This window comes from Egretta garzetta, unplaced genomic scaffold, assembly GCF_000687185.1.
Source record: "Egretta garzetta isolate BGI_Z169 unplaced genomic scaffold, ASM68718v1 scaffold32, whole genome shotgun sequence".
Taxonomy (NCBI): Eukaryota; Metazoa; Chordata; class Aves; order Pelecaniformes; family Ardeidae; genus Egretta; species Egretta garzetta.
This window is the reverse complement of record NW_009259035.1, coordinates 258,115-280,662: the sequence shown is the minus strand read 5'-3', so window position 1 is coordinate 280,662 and position 22,548 is coordinate 258,115. Positions and strand designations below refer to the sequence as shown.

The following is a 22,548-nucleotide window of genomic DNA, read 5'->3' as shown; positions in this document are numbered from 1 at the left end:
TCATACTCGTCTGTGAAGAGATGATTAAGTATGCCTTCATATATTTTGAGTACCTTGCTTTTTGTAATTTATTCTTGCTTCCAAAGACTTTGCCTTCCATGATTCAGATTTTTCTCTTGCGTTTCCATAGACGGGGGGTGTGTGTGTCAGGTTTTTTTGGAAAGTAGCCAGAATTTGTCCATCAATTCCATAGTTCCTAGTGAAATGCTTATTTATGCCCTGGCCACATTCATTGCTAAGCTCTATTTTGCAATTTCTGTTGCATATTTTGGTAGTAAAGTTGTATTCTGTCTTGATATGATTTGTTATGCTCTCCCAAACTTCTGATTCTTGACAGATGAATGTCTCCTACATTAGCTGTGCTCTTTTTTGTTAATTGGTTGAATCTAATGAAGTAGCCCAAATAGTCTGTACCTTCCTATCTAAAGCTTATGAGATATGACCAACTTGTTCTGCTTGATAATTCTTGAGTCTTTCCTGTGTTTGTGAAATTAAATTTAGAAAGGACATAAGTTCTAGCAGGTTAAATGTGTATCTCCTTTGGATGTAAGTAAAGACGGGATTAAACTAAAGTTCTTTAATTTGGAATCCCTGGGAAATCCAGTGCTGTAATGTATTTGGGAATGTGATATGGGTAGGCTTGGACATTATTCCACCTGACGAAATAGCAGCTTTGCACTTAAGTCTCTTCAGAGCAGTTGTGGCTTTGACTACTAACTTTGTTTCCTTGTAATTCTGTTTCTAGCAGTAACTCTTCATATGTGTAACTTAGTTATCTCTTCATCTCTTGGGACAACAGATTAACTAAAATAACTTACTATAACAGTAAATAATTCCTGCTTTCCATAGAGAAGTCGTATGGCTTTGTTACACATCTGCTTTACAAATGGATTCTCCTATGTTTCAGTCAAGGGAAACCCAAATGTGCATCTTGAGAGGCTCAGTGCCAAGCTGGGCTGAAATCTCTGGCAGAGAAGGTGTCACAGATAAGTAGGATGTGGTAGCAGCCTGTTAAGAATTTGCCTTGTGACAGAAAAGAAATAGTAAGTCTTTCTGAGAGTATCAGCTCCATTTTACAGATGTGTAAATAATGAGAAATGCATTTTTAATAGTTTTACATAGTTCTCAGTAGGAGTTCCCAGTTCCCCAGTCAGCTTTATAAAACATGCTGAAAAACACCACCTACTTACCTCTTCCCCCCATAAGCCCCCAAAATAACATTTTTGGGAAACATAACATGGATGATCTGGAATTGGATGGTTGTTAGACAAAGCCCAAAAGATCACTAACTAGATATTTTTATGCAGAACTAGTAATACTCCCATTAACTGACTTTAATGAAGTGGGTTAAATTGCTTCTTTTAACTTAATGAGATTCACCAAACCTAAAGAGATAAGAGTTCTTTTACTTGAGAAACAATTAGTTATGCTCTTGATTTGTTAACTTGAATATTCATCTCAGTAGGAGTTGAGACTTGTCCAACTGTTCTTGCTGAGTCCTGATAAACTTCTAAAGACTGTGTTGTTTTTTCAGTTTGTTGTGCAAACTTATATTGGGAGGGGTGATTGTGAAAGAATTGTGTGTAATTATATGTCCCTTGAAGCTGAAAATGGGTGTATGCTGTGTTGTCTTGAATATACTTGATTCTTCATAATTTAAATCTTTTTTTCCCCAGTGTACACGTCAGATCATCTCTGAAAAATTGGGTCGTGGCTCAAGAACTGTAGATCTGGAACTAGAAGCTCAGATAGATATATTAAGAGATAACAAAAAAAAATATGAAAATATCTTGAAACTGGCACAGACGCTGTCCACACAACTCTTCCAGATGGTACATACCCAAAGGCAACTTGGAGATGCATTTGCTGACCTGAGTTTGAAATCATTGGAGCTTCATGTAAGACTTTTATAGTGTTAAAAAATAAAATGAGAGATGAAGATGAGCCTAATTGACTCATGCAGGGTAGATAGTAGGTAGCAGCTATTTTTCTAAATATTGTAGTTAATGATGTATTTACATGCTCTTTGTGTTCAAAGCTTATGTAATTCCCTTAAAACTATAGGCAACTATTGAAATTACTGTAGTTCTTTATTGTTTCTTAAATGTTTGCCTTTAATGGTGGGATTCAAGAACTGACAACTTTCCTTTGTACAGCAAATGCATTTTACCATTCATTTTGCTTCTCATGAAATATCATCAAAGTGTTCTAGAGTGTTACATCATTTCGGTTACAGGATGTCTGGGAGTAAGTAGAACGGGGCATATTACCTCACTTGTGCATATTGAATGTGAATAGATTATTTTTCTATAGCATATTCAAGCATTGAGATTTTATCTCAAAGTCCTTTTTTAATCCGAATTTTGCTACTGATAGGACTAATCTGTATTCTTACATCGTTTGGAGTTTCTGATCAAGAGAGGCAATCTTTAGATACCTGCATTTGGGTTGTTATGATTCCTTGGTATTAGAAGTTTGTGATACTGGCGCTTTTTGCCCATAATAAAGCTGTCTGCTGTAAGGGGAGAGAAGGTAGATGTTGCGTACAAAACATAGTAGCCAGCTTGCTTCTACGCTGATTGTTCTGTACTTCTACAGTTAAACTAATTTGATACTGCTACTGGTCCTTTGGAAAACTGGTATTAACAGGCTTAATGATTCCCTAAAACATAGCTGCTGAAACAGCCCAAATTACCTTTGTGATTATTAAACTTAAAACCTCTGTCTGTTTATTTTTCCCCTTTCATGATTGTCTGTTCCCATTGAGTTTTAAGGGAGGAGATAGAGTTCATGCTTGTACAGAGGAACCTTAACTGATAGCTAGCTGAAAAAAATTTGAGATTCCTGCATTGGAGTACAGGAATTTTTAATATTGCATTCTGACAGATGAAAATCTGTGAAAGTGGAGCACTTCTAACAGCTAAGAAATTATATAGTCTGCTAAAAGAAGTTCTTAATAATCAGTTTACTCTTGACACAAATATGGGCATGTGGTTTGTGGCAGAACGCAGCAATTGTTATGAGTATGTGCTGAAGCTGGATGTTTCTTCTGAAACTTGGATTAAATCTGGCATCATGCTCTTGTTTAACGAATGCTTCCCCCCACCCCCCCCACCCCCATGAATAGCTTGTAACTTCTAGTGGGAATACTGTTCTTCCAGGTTCTTTCAGCATCTTGTACTGGTCTTGGAATTTGTTTCAGTCATTCATCTCTTGTGTAGATTATTGAATGGGGCTGTTGATGCAAATGAAATAAAGGTTGCTGCTGCTGTAATAAAAATTATCTAACCTTTGCCTCTTGGAGACTTGCCTGGTGTTTGTCTCTTTCCTCTTTGTGTTTTCCCTTTGTTTAATCTGTACTGTGTTACCATCTGTAGCCTGGCCTATTCTTCTTGGTTGTTTGGATAGCACTGTTGCCTCTAAAATCTGTACGAGACTAAAAGTAAAGTTTCTGAACAGTTAGTTTTTAATGTTTAATGTGATAACAGTATGTAAGTTTAAAAAAACCAAACCAAAACAAAAAACCCACACTACTTCTTAAGGTAATATTTCTTACTTTATACATGGTAACAAAACGAGATCTTGATGTGGTATCTGCAGAGGTATTACTTAATGTGAATGTTTGGCCGTTTCTCTTTTGGATACAAAGATAACTCCTGGTTCCAGGCTCATGTGCCTCTAATTATATAGACAGATGAATTCCAATTTTAATTGACCTGTGCATAGAGTATGAACTGAGTGTAAACTCTTGATACAGAAAGGATTTCCTGTCTTTCATAAGAGGTATCCACAGAGCTCATGGACAAAACTCAAGTTTTTATATGAAGCTACATGAACCAGTAGAAGGACAGTATTGGTAGCTAGCATGTTTCTTAGTACTGCAGGCCACTGCAGTCCCATCCTTCTTACCCCCTGCTTTGAATTGGTAATGTTGCTCATTTGGGGCCTGCGATGATTGGGGTCAGAGGACCAGCTGGAAAATCTGCAGGAGGGAAAAGAGATGGGACTCTGGCACTGCTGAAAGAGGCTGTCCTGCTGCTGTTGTCTCTGCCTGCATGCTCCTACTTCTTCCCTGTGCTAGCGCTTGTGTTACTGTGTAGCTGGCAGTGTTGGAGCAAAACCAGCTGAGAGAATATTTTTTTGTTTGTTTGTTTCAGCAAGATTTGTAGTGGTTTGGCTGATTGCTTTTGCCACCCAAGCAGCTGTGCAAAGCAAAGGAGATGGATCTTTAGCAGTGTTTACTGGACTTAGCTCATGAAAATTTGCCCTGAGTTCTCTTTTTTTCTTCTCATTCAAATTGTTCACTTCTACTGCAACTCCTTTTCTAGAGGATTCTTCCTTTACCATTGCCCATTACCCTTACCCTCATGAAGTTGTTAATGTTAACATGAAATATCATTCAGCTTTGTGTTCCTGTTCTAGACAGATGAAAGGAAACTGGGAGAATACAGCACTTCTGAGTCAGTTTTTGGCAATGTGTAAGCCTAAAAAGACCAAGTTCCAAATATGAACCTAGTGAGCTTTACAGCCATTACAACTAGAGATTATACTCTCTTGTGAGAACTCCCATCTGCAGAATATGAAGATGCCATATGGATGACATAAATACAATAATTGGACTCGTTTGGCATCCATGGATTAGGAAAATCTTTGTAGCCTTGGTCAGGGCTTACGCTGCTGTTAACAAAGAGACATGAACAAACATATATCCAAATGTCACTGAAATGCCTTGGAAATAATTTCAGCCTTGTCCCTTTAAAATTTATGGCTGAGCTAAGTTATAATTTTTATTTGCTATCCATTATAATGGTCTGCTCTTCAGTTATTTACAGCCTATTAAACTGTGATAGATGTTGGGGGTTTTTTTGCAGTGCTCTTTTCCAGAACATAGGAATAAATGTTAATAGCTAATTAATGCTGTGTGCCCTTGTGAATTTAGTTATCTGACTGTATTTAATGTAGTGGTGTCTCTGTTGGTATTAAAGCATTACCTAGACAACCGCATGAGAGATGCTGGATTAAAACTGCTGAATGACAATGTAAGATTATGTTAGCACTTACTTAAAAGTAACATTCAAGATTTCTGAGTGCGGCAAAATCACATTATAAGATAGGATTTAACATCATGTGTGGTAACAAAATTGTAAACCATGTTGTACTGATGTTAGAGAGATTTCATAAAAACTGTGAACTGAATATTGTATTGAAATTGTATCTGTTTAATCATAACCATACCCAAACAGAAGTGACAGAACTTCCACATCTGTGTGTTTGTATTTTTTTTATATATAGTTGCTGATGAATGCTATGACTTTAAATGATCTACAGTTTTGTTTTCTCTGCTTTTTGTTTATAGGAGGAGTTTGGCTACAATGCAGATACGCAGAAACTTCTAGCTAAAAATGGAGAAACTCTTCTCGGGGCTATTAACTTTTTTATTGCCAGTGTGACTACACTGGTGAATAAAACAATTGAGGATACATTATTGACTGTGAAACAGTATGAAAGTGCCAGGTAGCTATTCTATGTCTAGCTATTTTCATTGTAAACTAATCTTCAGGAAACAGACTTTATACCAGCTTAGTCCTTGTATTTGAGTGACTAACCTGTCAGACAAAAACCTTACAACACAACAAAACAAATTAGGATTTACAGTTAACTGCCTCATTGCCTGTATCTTCAAATGTTTTGTAAATGTTCTGGTTTACGTGTTCTATATCTGAGAGTAACCATAGCTATTTTTTCCTGCCTGCTAGATTAAGGTGGCTTTCTAAGCAGCGTAATAGTGCAAGATTAATCCTTTTGTTTAGCTATATTGTAATAGGTGAAATAAGTTCTTTGACTGAAAAACATTTAGTCATGTCCTTCTGTTGATGCACAATACATGCAATTCACACTTAACTTTTTATGCAGAAGTTGCAGGCTAGGTTGGAAAGGGGAAAATAAAAAAGAAATTTCTTACTGAGTGGAAAATATCTAGCTGTAGGTAATGGGTTTCCTGCCCTGGAGAAGGTTACTTTTGGGTATGGCGTAGTACTTGAAAGCCAGGTTCCCTTCTGCTGCCAGGGATTGGACTTGTGGTCCTTTCTGATGCTTTGTTCTAGTTTGACTTTATTTCACTTAATAGAATAAAGAGTGTTCCTTTAAATTTGCCAAACAATGTAGTTTATGCATATATTTTGTGAATTTATTTTTTTAGGTCAAAAATTGCAAACTGCTTGAGTTTTGAAGTTCTCCCCTCCCCCCCCCCCCACTCCTCTTCCTCCCCCCCCCCCCCCCCCCTTTTCTTATTTTTCTGTTCTAATGCTTTGTTTACTAGCAAAATATTAAGTTCTTGTTTAGATATTTAGGTAAACTTTCAGAAGTCATGAAAGGCAGAATTAATCTGAATGTAAAGTATTGCTATTTTTTTAACATTAAAGTATTAAAAAAAGTCACATTTTCCAGGTATCACCTTGAAAACTCATACAAAATATATCTATTAAGATTGTTCTTGCCAGTAATTTCAATGTATGGCTCTTCCTTCCTGAAGTACCTTCATTACTTTCCCTTTCTGTTCATTAAAGACAATCCGGTATTTTGCCATTTCAATAAGGCAAATAAATTACAATGGTTCCTCACTTAAGTAGCCAGTCTATCATTTTGCAATGTGAAAATAGGTCCCATTTATTTCTATGCCTTTTCTTCCCTGTCCCCAGTTGACTTCAGCATTCATTTGTTCCCCTCTTCTATCAACTTGGTATTGGTTTCTTTCCTTTTTGGAATCAAGTGATTAATTATTTAAATAAAGCTGAGTCATAGTGGCAATGAGAATCAGAAAGAGCCATATGAATATTGTAACTCTTTTTACTCTGAAAATGTTGTATTTTATTTTGGAGCCAACTGAAAAGTTGGGGTTTATAACCAGTTTTTAATTGTGATTTGTTTCTGGTTTTAGAAATGTCTGTTTGAGAAAGCATATTGAAAAGCCAGAAATAGGTTGGTTTGTTCCATTAAAATTGGCATCTATCACATGCTGATACACAAGGTTCTGTTACTTGAAAGCTACAGAGAGTTCTGGAAGGAAGAGTGGGGCTTTGGGCAGGGCTGTCCATAACCCCGCAGTGATTTCTGGCGATTGTCTGTTGCTTTACAAGTGGTCAAGTGTTAGATGGCTGTGAACAAAGGAGCGCATGTTGCTTAAGAGGAGGAAGAAAAAAATTAGAGGTTGTTGCTACATTTGTCTCATCCACTTGCAATAATGATTTAAAATATAAAAACAGTTTAACTGGCAAGGGTCCAGTGTTTAGTAGACTAGTGGGTAACACTGGAAAGCAGAAGATTAATTTGGTGATACAATCTTTTAACTACTAGCATTTTACACGTGTTTTTCCCACTTAGAAATGCTGTACATTGATAAATAGAAAGCTTAACTTAGATGAACTTTCTTGAAAAAAAAATGTTTCTGAAGACAAAACTGAATATTCAAACTTCTGTATTAAAAAATACTTTTAAGACATTTTGATTTTTTCCATTAAAATGAGAAAGAAGATATGACTGGTTCATCTCTACTCATGTAATAAAATGGTACAGTCTAATATGGAAGGGTATCGAGGAAGCTTAGAACTTTTTTTAATAAACAGTGGTATATGAAGACTAGCTGGTTCAATTAAAATGTTGTCAGCTATCTGCAGGCAAGAGCCTATACCATACCACCAGTTCTGGTTTTGCTATCGGTATCCAGGATAAATAATTTGGAGAGAACAAGAGTAAATTAGAAAATACTTTATGTATGTCTTATCTGGAAGAGGAATATATAGACCCTTGGTGCAGAGTTAGCTTAAATACTTACCTGGCTGTTAGTCTTAACCTTATGTCTTTCTCTTCCCTTATCTCCTTCAGTGGTAGTATTGATCCAGAGTCTGACTTCCCTAGGAAAATAAGATAGGCCCTCAGTAGAGTATAAATAATACATCATCGTTTTGCAGCCTGTTTATCCATAGGGCAGATAAGTTCTCGCAGAACTATTTGTGGAGGAACTATAAAGCTGTTCCAATTAATGTATACAGAGAAGCCTAGAGCACGCTGAAAAAGCCTTGGGACAGAGTTTGGTGGAAGTGAGCCGTTGCTCAAACGTCTGCTTAAAAGGGAAGTCCTGCTCCTGGTGCTTCTCTTGCTCTCGACACAAACTCTTCACTGAACTGACTCAACCCCAGAAGAATAACCTGAAAAAAAATTTACTAGCTTTATCTGTGTTAATAAGCTGGGATGTCCCAGGACAGGCTCTGACCACTGAAGGCAGCACAAAACAGTGCGCTGAGACAGGATCAGAAGAGGGGAGGGTACTTGTTGAGGCAGCTTTGTACACTGTACTTAAGGGTGGTTTTGCCTGATGAATAGGAGAAGGGGGGAGGGGGGGAAGCTTGCCTGTTTTGGTTTTTTTTTTTTCCTTACTTGACTGTTGGCCCTATATGTGAGGTCTGTTTTGATACACTTAGCCTTTAGATTTTTTTTTTCCTCCTCCTCTTTCTTCTCAGGGTTGAATATGATGCCTATCGAACAGACCTAGAAGAGCTAAATCTTGGCCCTCGTGATGCAAACACTCTGCCAAAGATTGAGCAATCACAACAACTGTTTCAAATGCATAAAGAGAAATACGACAAAATGCGTAATGATGTATCTATCAAATTGAAATTTTTGGAAGAAAATAAGGTAAGCTACAACTTCTGATGTTATGTTTAGTTTTGTCCTGTAAGTTTCTGCTTTGCTAGAAATACTTCAGTTGTTAGATCTCAAAATATATTCTAATGTAAAAGTAGAGAGAGCAAAGAAAATAAACTGAATTTTCTGAGTTCTTGCTGTATCACTGGAGGATACCCTTTTAGAGCAGGCAAGCTTAAAAGTCCCTAATCAAGGTGCTCCAGCTGCAGATGGCAAACACTAGGACTGTAAGTTTCTTGTTGATATGGGAGGTTTCAAGTTTGGAAAAACACTGCTTTTCCAGTTTATTGTATTTTGTGGTTAAATGAGTCATATAACTACTGATTTAAGATTCAAAGCAGTACTTATGTTTGACAACACTGTCATGGAGGATATGCACAAAGAAAGTGAGAGAACTGTGAAGAGGCTTCTTCAAAATTAAGCTTTCTTTAATAACTTGAACTGAGAAATACAACTTTCTTAATTCTAAACAGGGCTCTTGAACTGTTGGTTTGAAGGGTGTTTTTTCCCATATGTGTTTATTCCAACCATACTATTTCATCTATACCCTCTAAATGATGGAATTCCTACCCCTCTTATTCTGTCTACCAGGCAAAAATAGTACTGCCATACAGAACACACTTATAAACTCTGCTTTCTTTGATAAAAAAGTCCTAAATTGTTTCTAATTAGATGTAAAAATGATAGTCTATCAAGATCTGATTTTTGCTCATACTCATAGTAAATTAAATGGCTATATCATCTGTGACTGTATCTCCTATGTCCTCAGAGGGAGGAAAATATGTTCATAACTTGCATAGAAGATAGTAGTTTGTCAGTTTGTCCATGTCTAGCAGTGGATCAACACTTTCAGTATGAGTTAATTCATAGATTTTAAAGATCTGAATGTAGTAAACAACCGCCTGTCAGAGAATACAGGAGTTCCCCCAAATGACAACGGTAGCAAATCAAGCTCCTTGCATGGAAGGAGAAAACTTTAACAGAAAATCATGGGGACAAACTAAACCAATTAAAACTGATTATTTTTCTGAATTCTTGGATATATTACCACATATGCAGTTGCATCAGCTACTTAAGATAAAGATGGAAGAAGGGGAATAAACACAAACTGTCAACAGATAAGAAGAAAAAAGTGGCGAAAATCAACAAAACTTTTGGTTTCCAAAATATATGCTGAAAATGTAGCTCCTGAGCACTGTTACTTCATACAAGCATTTGCATTAGGACCAGGGTCTGGAATCACATAGCCATTTAGCATGTTAAGAGTTGATGAACCAGATCATCAGATGATTAAAAACTGGTATTGCCCTGGCTTTCATTTGTTGTTCTTGCTGAACTTGTAGCCCATTAACTTTCAAATGGAAGAAATCCATATTGAATTTAACTTTCTTGAACAGCTGAAATCTAATCTAAATGCTGATACTTATGCTTAAATTAGAAGAAGCTCATAAGAACTGAGTTCTAAACCATGCTACGTTGAAAACTGGTGTACTGCAGGTGTCTTCCCCTCTCCCCCCCCCCCTTTGTTTCCATCTTCTAGTAAGTTGTTTGCTACAAATATAATGTACTTCTGTTGAAATTGCACAGGAACTCTGATGCTTATGTTCAGATTGGTTAAAAATAGCACCTAGACTGCTTCCTCTTGCTTTGCATCAACTATATAGCAGACTGATCAAATTACGTTTATACAGACAGGAAAGCTTCAGAGTGAAAGCATTGTACAAAAAAGTTTCCATTTTTTTTTAAAAACTAAATCAGACAATTTAGGGAACGCTGATGAAGTTGTCTTCCTAGTGACAGTCTTGAATTAGATCAAGCATCCTGTTAGCAGTCACAGCCTACAAATTTTGTTTCTGAAAGAGATTGTTTTTTCCTTCCTGCCTTTTCTTTTAGGTTAATACAGAGGGGACTCTCACATGTGTAATCCTTTTTATCGCTGGTCGACATTTCTCAGTTTTGACACTAGAGATGTCAAAATATTTACTGAAAGGTGTATGTAATTTTGTTCCTAAATAAGCCATAGAAAGGACTTCCTTTACAGTCAAATATTGGCTTAAATATGACTATCTACTGAGAGCTTTACTCAAGTAAGCTTTACTTTGGTGTTTTCTATTTATTGTAAAGGATTCTCCGTAGTAAACAATATGTAATCTTAATCATAATCCTAAATCTTCATTTCAGGAGTACTTTTTTTTTCCAGCTTGCATCTGTCTGATTTTTTTTGTTCATCTGTTGCCTGCAACGCTTCCTGGGATGTAGTGGGAGGCAGTGGTTATCTGAGAGATGATGTTCTTGCCAACCTGACATCTTTATCCATTTTTCTGGTGTTAACCGTTTTTTTTCATTAATGTCAATGGAGGGGAGCTCCTGTTAGATCTCATACTTGTCCTGCAGCAAGAAATTGAAATGCACAATTGATTTGCCAGACACCTATATAACCATTATAAACATTACATTTAATTTTTAGCTGCATACAAAGTGTATGTGACTGCTCTTAAGTCAAGTACTTTTTATATTTTAAAGGATTATTAACTCAGTAAGTATAGGATCAGTAAGTATAAGGACTAGATTTTAATTTCAGTTAGATTTAATAATCTCAGATGCTCTACTCTTTCTGAAGATACATGATAAAAATTGCTATGATCCATCATAATTTAAACATCTGTAAATACAGCATGTGCCTAACATGAAAGAAGAAGGAGAAAGATTGCAATGGGTAGGGCTGTATGAGTGTGTCTGTAACACAGCTGCATCAGCTCTGGGAGTAGTGCACTGTTTAGGAGACTGCTTAAACTGAAGACCACATATGATGCTGAACTCCCAAGTGGAAGGGCCATTTTGATATTGTTAAGCTGTTACAGTAGTCCTGGGGTGGGAATTATACTGGTTATACAGATACTATATCTTTAGTAACAGGAACATGCCATTTTGTGTGTCTATCCCCGGGACCATGTTGTTGCCCATGTAATAGAATAGGAGATCAAAATACAGGAAGATCAGACAGGCAAAATACTGGTTTTCCTCAGTCTCTCACAAACAGCCTCTTTGTAGCCTCTTTTAGAAAGCCTGTGTTGTTGCAGGCTTATTGCATACAAGGCAAATGAGGGTTAGCATTTGAGCAGCTATATCCAGGTATGGCCTTGCCAGAGTCACGGTTATGATATACTAGAGCATGCAAATCTCTAATCATCAGCTTTATTAATATGTATTGTCATGGCGCTGAATCCAAAGTGAATTAATATTTGTTCTGAGTCTAATCAGAGAAGCCTTTTTAGGCAAGAAAATGGTATAGTAGCCATATAATTTTTCTGTTGTAGATTGTAAACCTTTCGGCTTCAAGCCTTGTATACAATCATACAAGATGTAGTACAGTGTAGTCTCAAGCTCAGTTATTATCACTTCTGTGTTGAAAACAGAATTGTGTAATGAAACCTTGCCATAGCAAAGCAATTAAGCAATTTACTTAGGGTTTAATTTTAGGTTAGATAAATCAGTTCATGTTTATCTCCCAACAAATATGTTTTACAGCCTGACCAATATTAAACATTTAAAAAAAAATAAGTTGTAGGTTTTTTGCCTGACAAATTAATGCCAAAACAGAATCCTAGATGTTCTTTTGTAAATGTACCTCCACTAGATGCACTCTCAGTTATGTTCCCACTCAAAAGTTTTGTCCCATATTTGGTTAAATGTGGCATATGAGGAGAGCAGGGAAAACTGGGAGGTGATTCAAGCTGTCACTGCAAAGGAGCTATAAAGCCAGTTTAACTGGCTGGTGGGCTCCGGTTGGTCTGTGTTGCTGCAAATGTCACCAAACAGCCATAATCTGAGCTGGCCCTTTGTTTAGGGGAAAAAAGGCATCATAGGGCTGCAGTCTCTTTGTGCCTGTTCTCCTGGGTTCATATGTTAATACTTCAATTAAAAGCCTCCAAAGGTTCAGAGAACTGAATTATAGTAAAGCTGGGATTGCAAGTTTCTGTCTGTAAAACCAAGGATATACAAGACTTCTATTCACTTTCATGATAGTGTTTCATCTTGAAGTTAGAACTGATTTTTTTATGTTGCTGCAAAGTTGTATTGGTGCTATCCCCAGCTTGCGGAGTTCTGTAGAAGTTTGTGGCACTGGGTGATGAGTCTAAGAATAGCTGCAATCAAAATTTGTAACTTACAAATAGTTAATCCTTTTTTTTTTTTTTTTTTAATAAGGGGGGTGGCATGCTCTTAACTTAGATTTCTGCCACTGAAAAAATTTTGAAAAGGTGTTGTCTTTTTGAGAAAGGGAAAACTGTTATCTCTCTGTGCAAGGAAAGAAATTGAATCCACTTCCATGAGTTGTACTTCAGGAGTTTGATGTTTAAATGTTTGCTTCTACAAATGAAAGCAATATGCAATCTAATGGAAACCCAGATGACCTAACTGTTTAGACCAAATAACTCCAAATAAAGATAGCTAGGGGAAAGGACCAAGAGAGTTGTGAGGAGGTTCAAACTGACAGTAAGATTAGAATGGGGGTAGCCTTTTTGGCCATTGAGATGGCTGAAATAGTCTGAATGAGGATGTAAAGAAATCTGTAATTACTGTGTCACAGAAGATACGGTGTTCAGAGGGAGGTGGGGGGAAGAGGACAATATTTAAAAAGAAATTAAGTGTTAAGAGCATCCAGTGGAAATGTGAAAACTCAAATATAACCTACAGTATCTTCTGTATATGAAATGTAAGTCTTCTGTTTAGGGCATGCCCATTTTTAATGCTTATCCACAAAGTTCAGTTTTGTTTTGAGACTTAAGTTTGCCAAGTCTATTATGAAGTGCTGACTCTGCTCGTAATTAGGAAAAAGTAGGTGTATGTAGTTAATTAGCAAGGAACAATGATTTTAAATGATGCTCAACTGTAAAACGTGATGGCTTTTTGACAGGCGTGCTAGTCATATGCTGGAACCTGTATTTTAGCAGCATACCATTAACATTCTTTCATTGAAAGGCAAACCTTCAAATGCTCACTCACTGAATAGGTGCTACAGGTCAGTGCTTAAGAGTGTACTGTAGTCTGACAGTCACTTCAAGGCTTTGCTGCAAAAATAAAAAAGTGGTCCCTTCATCCTCTATCCCCCTTCCCCCATTTGCCTTCTCTCTTGCACTGACAAAAGTGTTTTTGCAGCTGTGCAGAGAATCAGATTGGGGAACTGATCCAGGCTAAAGCAAATATGTTGTTGTCTGGTTAATTTTAATCTAGATCTGTTCCCTGATCCAACTGACTACATAACTGCATGAATGTTTTGCCAACAGAGGGCTAAGGTGAAACACAGTAGGAATCAATGGCTGGATACAGGAGCGGGCAAGGCTGAGATTATTTCATGGGAGAACTGGTTAGGTTTGAACTTGGCTTTTTGTGAATACTTGTTGTCCAGTTCTTGGCTGTGATTGCAGGTGTGTTTGCAGTGGGCGTCAGGTGATTTGAGATGTTACAGCTTTTTTCTCTTAGCTGGCTGCTGCATCATAGTAGAGCAGCTTTGTACAGTGTCAGGCAGTTTCAGTGGTCTTTCTCTAGAAATTTAATCTTAAAGTTACCTGAACGAAGCTATGGATAAGAAGATCCTGCCATCACTTTTGGGATTCACTTAATCAGTTTCTGAAGGAGGAGAGCAGAAATTGTAACATCTTGAACCTCTGCGACCAGTTTGATAACTGACCACAAAATTTACACCACGAGGTGGCTCTGGCTTGGGGATAGAACCTCATACAATGAGACAGCTCTGGTAGTTAAAAACAAAAAACACACACCAAAACAAAAAATATTTTTTCAGTTCCAATCAGCTGCCTCTACATTGTCAATTCCTGCCTCTGTGTGTGTGCTGAATTTATAAAATTATCAGAAGACTTAAGGGCAGTTCACAAAAGCTTTGTGTTAAAAGCTACCCTAACAAAGTACCAAATTTAGCCTCAAATTGATGAACTTAGGCTGGGAGGGTGGATTAATTAACCTTGTTTTGAGTTCCTATAAACAGTATGAATAAAACACTTGTAGCATTTTAATAATGTGCTGGAACTAGCTTGAAGTCTGTGAAACCTTGCATGCCAGTGATGAATAAATCTGCTCAAGAAAATAAAAACTACTTGCTAAATTTTTTGCCCTTGACTTTTAAAAGCAAACTCAATGTTGTTGTGATATTTTCCACTTGTATGACTTCAATATTTTTGGGATGAAAATACAGATTTCTATAGATACAAAACCCGTGTATTATAGACTTCTATTCCCACACAAACTGAAAGAGGCCATCTTTCATATGACTCTGAAAAGCTGAACTGTAAGTTTGTTGAACAAGTGTAGTTAGCTATATTCTACATCTCCTAAATATTAAAATGTCTATACTGCATGAATTTGGTGGAATCTTCTACTGTAAAGGAAAAAAAAATTGTCCCAAGATATGATGTGCACCGCAGACTTGTTTCTAACCATACCCGCCTCTCTCATGTTTCTTTTTAGAGAGCCTCTTTACCATTTTATCTGTTAAGGAGGCAGAAAGTCTATTATTTCACATGTATTAAGTTTAAATTAGCCTGAATTATTAGGGGAGAAAACACAGGAGTATCAGTTTTCAAATTGTCAGAGCAACTTAGCCTCTCTTTGGTGACCCAAATTTTGATATATCACTCAAGTAGTATACTAAGGTCTGTACAGTCATCAGTTTATGGGCAAAACTTAGTTCATTAAATGAGACTATTTAGTAAAAAAAAAAATTATTGTATATGTGTAAAAGAAATTTCAGCTTTTAGAGTTGAAACTTATATGCACCTGTGAGCATGCATGCATGTGCACACATGCTCAGCTTTTTTTCTCAAAATATTTTTAAAAGTATATTATTAATTTCTGTGTAATAGTGTAAATGTTATACTCTTCTAGTGTAATAGCATGTCTAACACATGTTGGGTTTTTTTGAGATTCTTTCTTAAATTAAGGCAATCCAGTATCTCTGCATTGAGTCGCATGCATTTCAGAAAAGCATGCTAGCCAGATAACCTGTTAAAACAGGCATGGCCAACTGGTAGGCATAGGCTAAACCTGGCCCAAGGACAGTTTTGCGTCCTAGCAGGACAGGAGTAGACTTCTCCTTCTGGATTATGCTGACAGACGGGACAGTGATCCAAAATGTGAGTAGAGAAGGCTAAATCTGCTGCCTTCCACATCCTCCCTTTGGGCTCAGTCAGCCACCCAGTTCCTCTGTTCTCCTCTGTGCTGGGTAAATGCTGTTGGGCTCAAGGTCTTGTAGGCTGAGAACAGGCACAGGGCCACCACCTTAGGGATTTGGGCTCTGACACAGGAGTAAGGTTGCATTGGGCTGAGAGTACACTCAAGCACAAAAAGGACAGGTTTGGGCTGCAGGAGAAACTGAACAGATGCCTTTTCCAGCATACTACTGTTCATCATTCACAACTTCAGGTTTACTGGTGTGCTAGGATGAAAATGTAACATGTGTTTAACTTTGATTTCATCGGTGCTATAGCTTGTCATCGTAGACTAGACTGGAAGAGAAAACCAGTGATGCCCTCCAGCTGCTCTTGTGCTCTTCTCCCCAAGTTTTGATTTTGAGGTTTCATGACTACTTTGCACAAATGTTATAGTCAAGATATTGACCAAGTGCTGTACATAATCCTGTGTTTTGGGAGATGGGCAAGAAATATTGCTGGGAAAAGAACATCAGTTTCATTTGACTTAGGTATATGTGAGCTGGAAAACAGCAGCTCTGCAAGGGGGGCAAATAAATGAACTGTATACCTAGATATAATGCATTTGTTATGTACTGTCTCAGGGAAGTCCATTTGGCCTGCAGATAGGTATCTTAAACAGAGGTTTGGCATCTAATTTCAAGGAATCAAGTACTTGTAACCAAGCGTCTGGTATTTGATAACATTATGCTTTTCGTCCATGCGTACTGGGTTGGTGTTTACTGTTAGGCATGCTTTATGAAAACTCTAAATCACTTTAATGTTAAAGAGTTTTGCATTTGCATTTTGTATTTGTATGTCTAAACTGCTGTTGACTAAACCTGCTTGAAGTCTGAGCATCTCAAATACACCTATTTTTTTATAACTGACCTGTGATGTTGTTAACACCTGCCTCCCCCTCTTAACCTATCTCTATCCTTGCCTCCAGGTTAAGGTATTGCACAATCAGCTTGTTCTGTTCCACAATGCCATTGCGGCATACTTTGCTGGGAATCAAAAGCAGCTTGAACAGACACTTAAACAGTTCCACATCAAATTGAAAACTCCTGGAGCAGATGCCCCATCCTGGCTTGAAGAACAGTAATTGGATCAGAGAAGAGGACCCAATGTTAACCTAAAATCTTTAAATCTGATAATAATTAAGGGTTGGGGTTGAAGGACTGTTGTGATTCTTGCACAGACAGCTTTAATTTTTTTCCCCTTTTATAATACTGTAAAACTGAATTTGATGGGAAAGTGGGTGACTTTAAGGTAACCAAATGTCATTTCTGTCATTTCAAATACAGAGCACTCATTTTGTATGTGAAGGTTGGTGGTTATTTCTGTAACTGGGATGGGGCAGAGAGGGAGGGGAAAGAAAACTATTATAGATTTGCACTGACAAATGATGTTTGTGATTTCTGGTCATTTTGGTGGCTAGTCAAAATATTTCCAAATGGAGGTTTACATGATTTGTACCAACATCTGGTATTTTATAGATAAATATAGAGAACATCTTTAGTAATTTTCGTATGACTTTTAAAAAAGAGAGAGTTAAAAGAATATTTTGCAGATTAATAATATAAGGCCTATATGTGATATCTGCGTATAAGGCAACAGTAGCAGATGGCTCATTGACTAGTGGAATTGTATAGCAAATGCCTTTTAAAAATGTGTACCTTTCCATCATAGGTTCAAAAAAAAAAAGAAACACTAAAGCAAGAATCACTGTCAGTCTGAGGCTTCTAAGCACACGTTTTTGCTTTGCACCAGGTGGTTTGCTGAGTGAGGCCAACCATGCAATGTACTAATTTCATTTACAATTTTACTTTCTCTGTGAAACAAATACCGTACTAGCCTTAAATCACAGGTATGTGCCTTTTTATAAGATAATATTTTCCACCAATGTACATAAGCCAAGAACCCTTTCACGTAATCGTTTGTCAGTTCCCAGCAAGGGGAAGGAGACTGTGCAAATGCTGTTTCGTTTTACACTTAGAACAAGTTAAAGCTTTAGTTCACCTTCATGGACAGGTATGATTTTGAGAGAGGGAGTCGGGCCAGTATGGTTTTTCTATTTAATTGAAAATCATACTTTGGTAATGGGAATAACATGGAGGATACTTTTTTAATTTCTCTGTCAATCGTATAGTCCTTAAGTGTAAAATTCTATGTCAATTTTATCATAGACATTTTAAATTCAATATATTGGGAGTCCTCATTTGCACATGTTATGTTGCTTTGTGTTCTATTAAGTAAAATGAAATACTTCAAATATGTTATTTACAACAGTGTGGATTGTATGATTTATGTACTGTATGTTCAAATGCCTTTCAGCTGACGTTCTTAAAGTTTTCAGTGCTTAACACAACTGTAATGTAACTGTAAATCAAACTTTTTAATCATTCCTCATTAAATCCTTGGCCTGACAGAGCCTTCTTTATGTTTTTGTTCTGTCAGAATATCTTGTAATAGCTCATTTACATTTCCCAGAATGTATATCCTATGTGAATTTTGTATTCATATTAAAGGTGTTTGCAGTCAAACTTCCTTGACTTGTGATGGTTAAGAGTAGAACCCAGGTTCTGTGGTGAAAGCTTAGTCCTGTTTTGCCGGGTTGCCACCCCTGCCCTGGTAAAGCAGTACTAGGTGGTAACACTGATGCCGTTTTGTTTCAGGGTGATTTAATACTGTGCAAGTTCAACTTCAATGTAAACCTGTAGTTAAACAAATCTTTTCAGTGTATGTAATTCTTGACTTGAACTTTAAAGGAAATTTCATTATGTTTACAACTTTTACGAAGCTGTTGACTTCCACTGTCTCTGAATCTTGGCATGTGTATGGTGTGATGGTGCAAAAAGGAAGTTAGCTATGTAACTGTAGAGTTGAGCTAGGAAATGCAGGTAGCAGCATTATAGCAGGGATGACGGATGCAAACCTACTGACTACCACTGAAGTACTAGCTTTCAGACCACTATAGGAGGAGGATACATACAGAACACGGGCCATTGGTTTCTGCCTCAGATTTAACGCGGCTCCTGCAGAGGATAGTCCCTGCCCAGAAGGAACCGATCTGTTGGAAACGGTAAGAGTGAACTTCAATCTGAAATTGCCTTATGCGGGAATGACCCACGTGGCACTGCGTGACCCTCAAACTTTTGCAGTGGCTTAAAACTGCTAGAGTCTCTTGACCTGGAAGAAAAGCTTGGACAAAAGAGATCACTTGCTAAAGTCTGTGTGTTGTTCAATACCAGGGAGAAGGAAGAATGACTTCTATTTTGCTCACCGAAGCAATTGCTCTAATTGGTATCCTCAGTGAGGAGGGTGCTTGATAGGATATTAAACTGATTGCCTTTTGTAGTACTTTTAAGTTTCTTTCTTTGCCCCCATTCAAATATTCGTGCTTACGAAATAAGTCAAGCTCATGTCTCATATTCAAAGTTAACTCTTCAGATCTAACCAAATTTAGAAACTTTGGCTTCTGGAGATCATGCAAGGAAGAACACTTCTGACGTTTCGAATGGGAAGTAATTATGGCTGTCAGCTTTTCTGATACTAAGAAGAAAGCTGTATAAAGATCTTGAGATTGTAATGCTGGCCTTTATCTGGATAGACGGTTGTCAGGGTGGATTTTTTTGTTTGTTTGACAAGGGGGCCGTACCCACCTAGCAGAGTCTTGTCTGTGAAAGATGCCATCTCTGTTACAGGTTACCACAGTAGAGCTTCTAGTGTTGTGTGAGGTTTCTCAGGAGGATTGATTTAAAGCAGTTAGTAGTGTTTCAGATACGGTGTTGCAGCCGCTCTGCCGAACGGAGACCCTGGGAGCTATTTAGCTTTTCAGTGACTGTACTGTCAGTTATCTGTGCTCCTGGCTTGTTTGGAACTTGTAGCTCCTGTCATTTTGTTTGTAGGAGTTCTACAGACAGCTCTTCTGCTCTAAAAATGCTCTTTGGCATACTTCATGCTTTGTTCAAGCACTTACATTTCATAACTAGAAAGGTTCTTTGTATCTATAGTTACACTTGGAGAGGTCTATGCAAGTAGAGCACAGTAACACACCAGTATCATTAAAGTAACAGCTTGATTTCAATCTTCTGTCAACTGGTTTTCCCAGCAACTTTATCTCTGTTCTGTCTCTGCTTCAAAAAAAATGATCAAAGTAATATAAAAGGCAAGCTAAATGTTCCCCTCGACTCTGTTTTGAACTGAAATGGGGGCATGTTCAGTTTGTGTTCTCTGCTTATCTGCTCTTGTTCCTTATTGTGGTGTTACAAGAATAATAAGGTATTATAATTATTTAGCATTCCTCATCTGCAATTATCTTTAGGGTTTTTTTTAGTCTGGTTATCTTTTCCATGCTGCATGATTGATGTGGAGGTTGTACTAGTCACCGATTTTTTTTTTAATTAGTTGTTAATCTTTTTCATGTTTTGTGATTGCCCCCACCCCAAACTTATCCAACTACTGGCAGCTAAGCTTATTTTTCTGATGAGAAGATCCACAGAGGAGTTGACTGTTCCTCAGTTTATATTTCTTTGTTCTCCTTGTTACTTCTTGTTGTTAGTAGCTCTTTGACATATTTGTGTTCTTTCGGGTGTCGTGGTATTAAAGCACATTGCTGTGGCTCTGACAGCGGTCTCACTCACCTCTCTGCACCTATTTTCACGAAGGCCCTTTCTTATAATTTCTGTCAGTATTGTATGGGAACCAAGTGGCCGGATCACCATGGTGGTAGTTTGAAGTGAATTGAAGAAGTACCTTACCCTGTAGCATAAGAGTAGCAAGTAGGATGGCTTGTGCCTGCCTTGGCATCAGTTGGATGGCATAAATGGACAGAGCAGCAGTGGGAAGGAAAAGTGATGGGTTGCTGTTTCATCAGCGTTCCTGTGCTGAAATGCAGAGCAATGTATGAACCTTGCAGAGCAACACCCTTGGACATTAAAGCTCAATCTATGGTTTGCAAATCTTTTGGTTCCTATGGCTGAGAGTGCTGGCACCCAAGCATTTCTTGCACTTCAGATGCCTTTTGGAAAAAAAAAAAAATTAAGCAGGGGGCAGAAGCAGCAACAATTCTGTGCTGTTCACTCTTGGTAATGTATTTCTGTTAAGTACTTACACTTGGTAAATGTACGTTCAACTTTTTTTAATTGCTGTGGGCAAGAACTTTGTTTTCTGAGCAAATTCACTCTGTCTCGTCTCTTTACCAGAACCCATTTTAAGGATAATAGCTATTGGAGGGACAGAAATATTTGATATTCCAGGTGAAGCAGAAAAAGGGATCAAGAGTATCTTTCCAGAGTTGCCTTGCATCACCAGGTGGTAGAACTTAGATGGGTACCAGTGTGGCTGTGTGATAACATTTCTTAATTAAGTGCAGCGATCAGATATAGAACAGAGTAAACCTGAAACAAATTTTTAGTTCGGGTTTGCCCTGTTATTACTATGTATGCCAGCATAAATCCATTGGTTCAGTCAGGAACAGTTCAGCTATTGGCAATGTGATCCTAGTAAATGGTATTTTAAAAATGGTATGTCTCACTGTGCTAACTAAAATAATTATACACCTTGCTACCTTTTAAAGGATACTGAATGCTGCAAACTCAAGTGCTCAAGGGTTAAATGATGCTAAAAACTAGTGTTGCCTGCTCAGTCTTGATTTGCCTTTCTTCCATGTGTGTATGCATCGTGCTAGTTTTATGTGATAGCGATAATTAATTGCAGGGTTTTGTTTCAAGAGGTTAACTACCACTGTGCTTAATTTTGAAACCAAATGGAATTTGGTTTTAATGTGTCTCAAGTGTTCACAATTAACTTTCTCTCCCGCCTTTGTCCGAATGCTGTAGAAATGAAGGGTTTGTTAATGAAGATGATGACACCTTTTGTTCAGGTGGTATCAACTGTGTTGTTCCCATTAGATCAGTTCTGTCATTCAATTTGTGTTCAGCCTAAAGCGTTAGAAGCTCTTTGTGCTCTAAAGAAAAGCAGAGTTTACAAAAGACTTTTTTTTTTCTCATAAGAAAAAAGGTAATGCCTTAAAAGGAGTAAGCATCTTAAAAATTGTCTTGAGCATTTCATTAATTAGAAATTGTAAAATAGTAACAATAGGATTTGTTTTTGTAGTATCCCAACCCACCTAAATGCTCTCAGTTCTAGGGAGGTGCGTTTGTTGCCTATTATAGGTGGGGCTGCTTGATCTACCTATTATTAAAGTTGCTTAATACTTCCTACTGTAAAGACCTGTTTTCAGTTGTTTGTAACTCCAATGAATTTTAGCCATGTGGGCAAAATCTTTGCCTGATGAGTGTTCATGGGGGTTTTTTTGGGGGGGGGAGGGTGTGGAAATCAACTGAAAACTTGACATTAATTTGCTAGCAATGTGTTTTGGAAACATTCTGGGGCAAAAAACCTACAGGATGAGGAAAAGCTAAGAGTTTAACTTCCCATCCGAACTGGCTCCCAGGTCCTCTGCTGCCCTGTTCAGTTTTTGGTGGTGATTTGTTTTTTCTTTTAATACAATGCCATTATGCAAGTCTCTTGGCTTGCTCTTTCCGTCTTTTCGAGTGAACATTTGTGCTCATGGCTGGCAGCAATGAAAACAAGTCTCTTTGGTTCCAACACAAGCAGCTACAGTCCAAGCGGCAATGCG

General features: G+C 37.5%; 1 protein-coding gene across 5 annotated transcripts in view; it reads left to right on the top strand.

The window, feature by feature from the left end:
- ARFIP1 (ADP ribosylation factor interacting protein 1) overlaps positions 1–18,389 on the top strand; it is a 38,455-nt gene extending 20,066 nt beyond the window's left edge. For all 5 annotated transcript variants that reach the window (XM_009634820.2, XM_009634825.2, XM_009634821.2 and 2 more), the window contains 4 exons: positions 1,677–1,898; positions 5,357–5,514; positions 8,517–8,691; positions 16,852–18,389. In XM_009634820.2, the coding sequence (XP_009633115.2) occupies positions 1,677–1,898; positions 5,357–5,514; positions 8,517–8,691; positions 16,852–17,007 (711 nt within the window). In that variant the 3' untranslated portion in view covers positions 17,008–18,389. The remainder of the gene's footprint in view (positions 1–1,676; positions 1,899–5,356; positions 5,515–8,516; positions 8,692–16,851) is intronic.
- Positions 18,390–22,548: the final 4,159 nt, after the last annotated feature.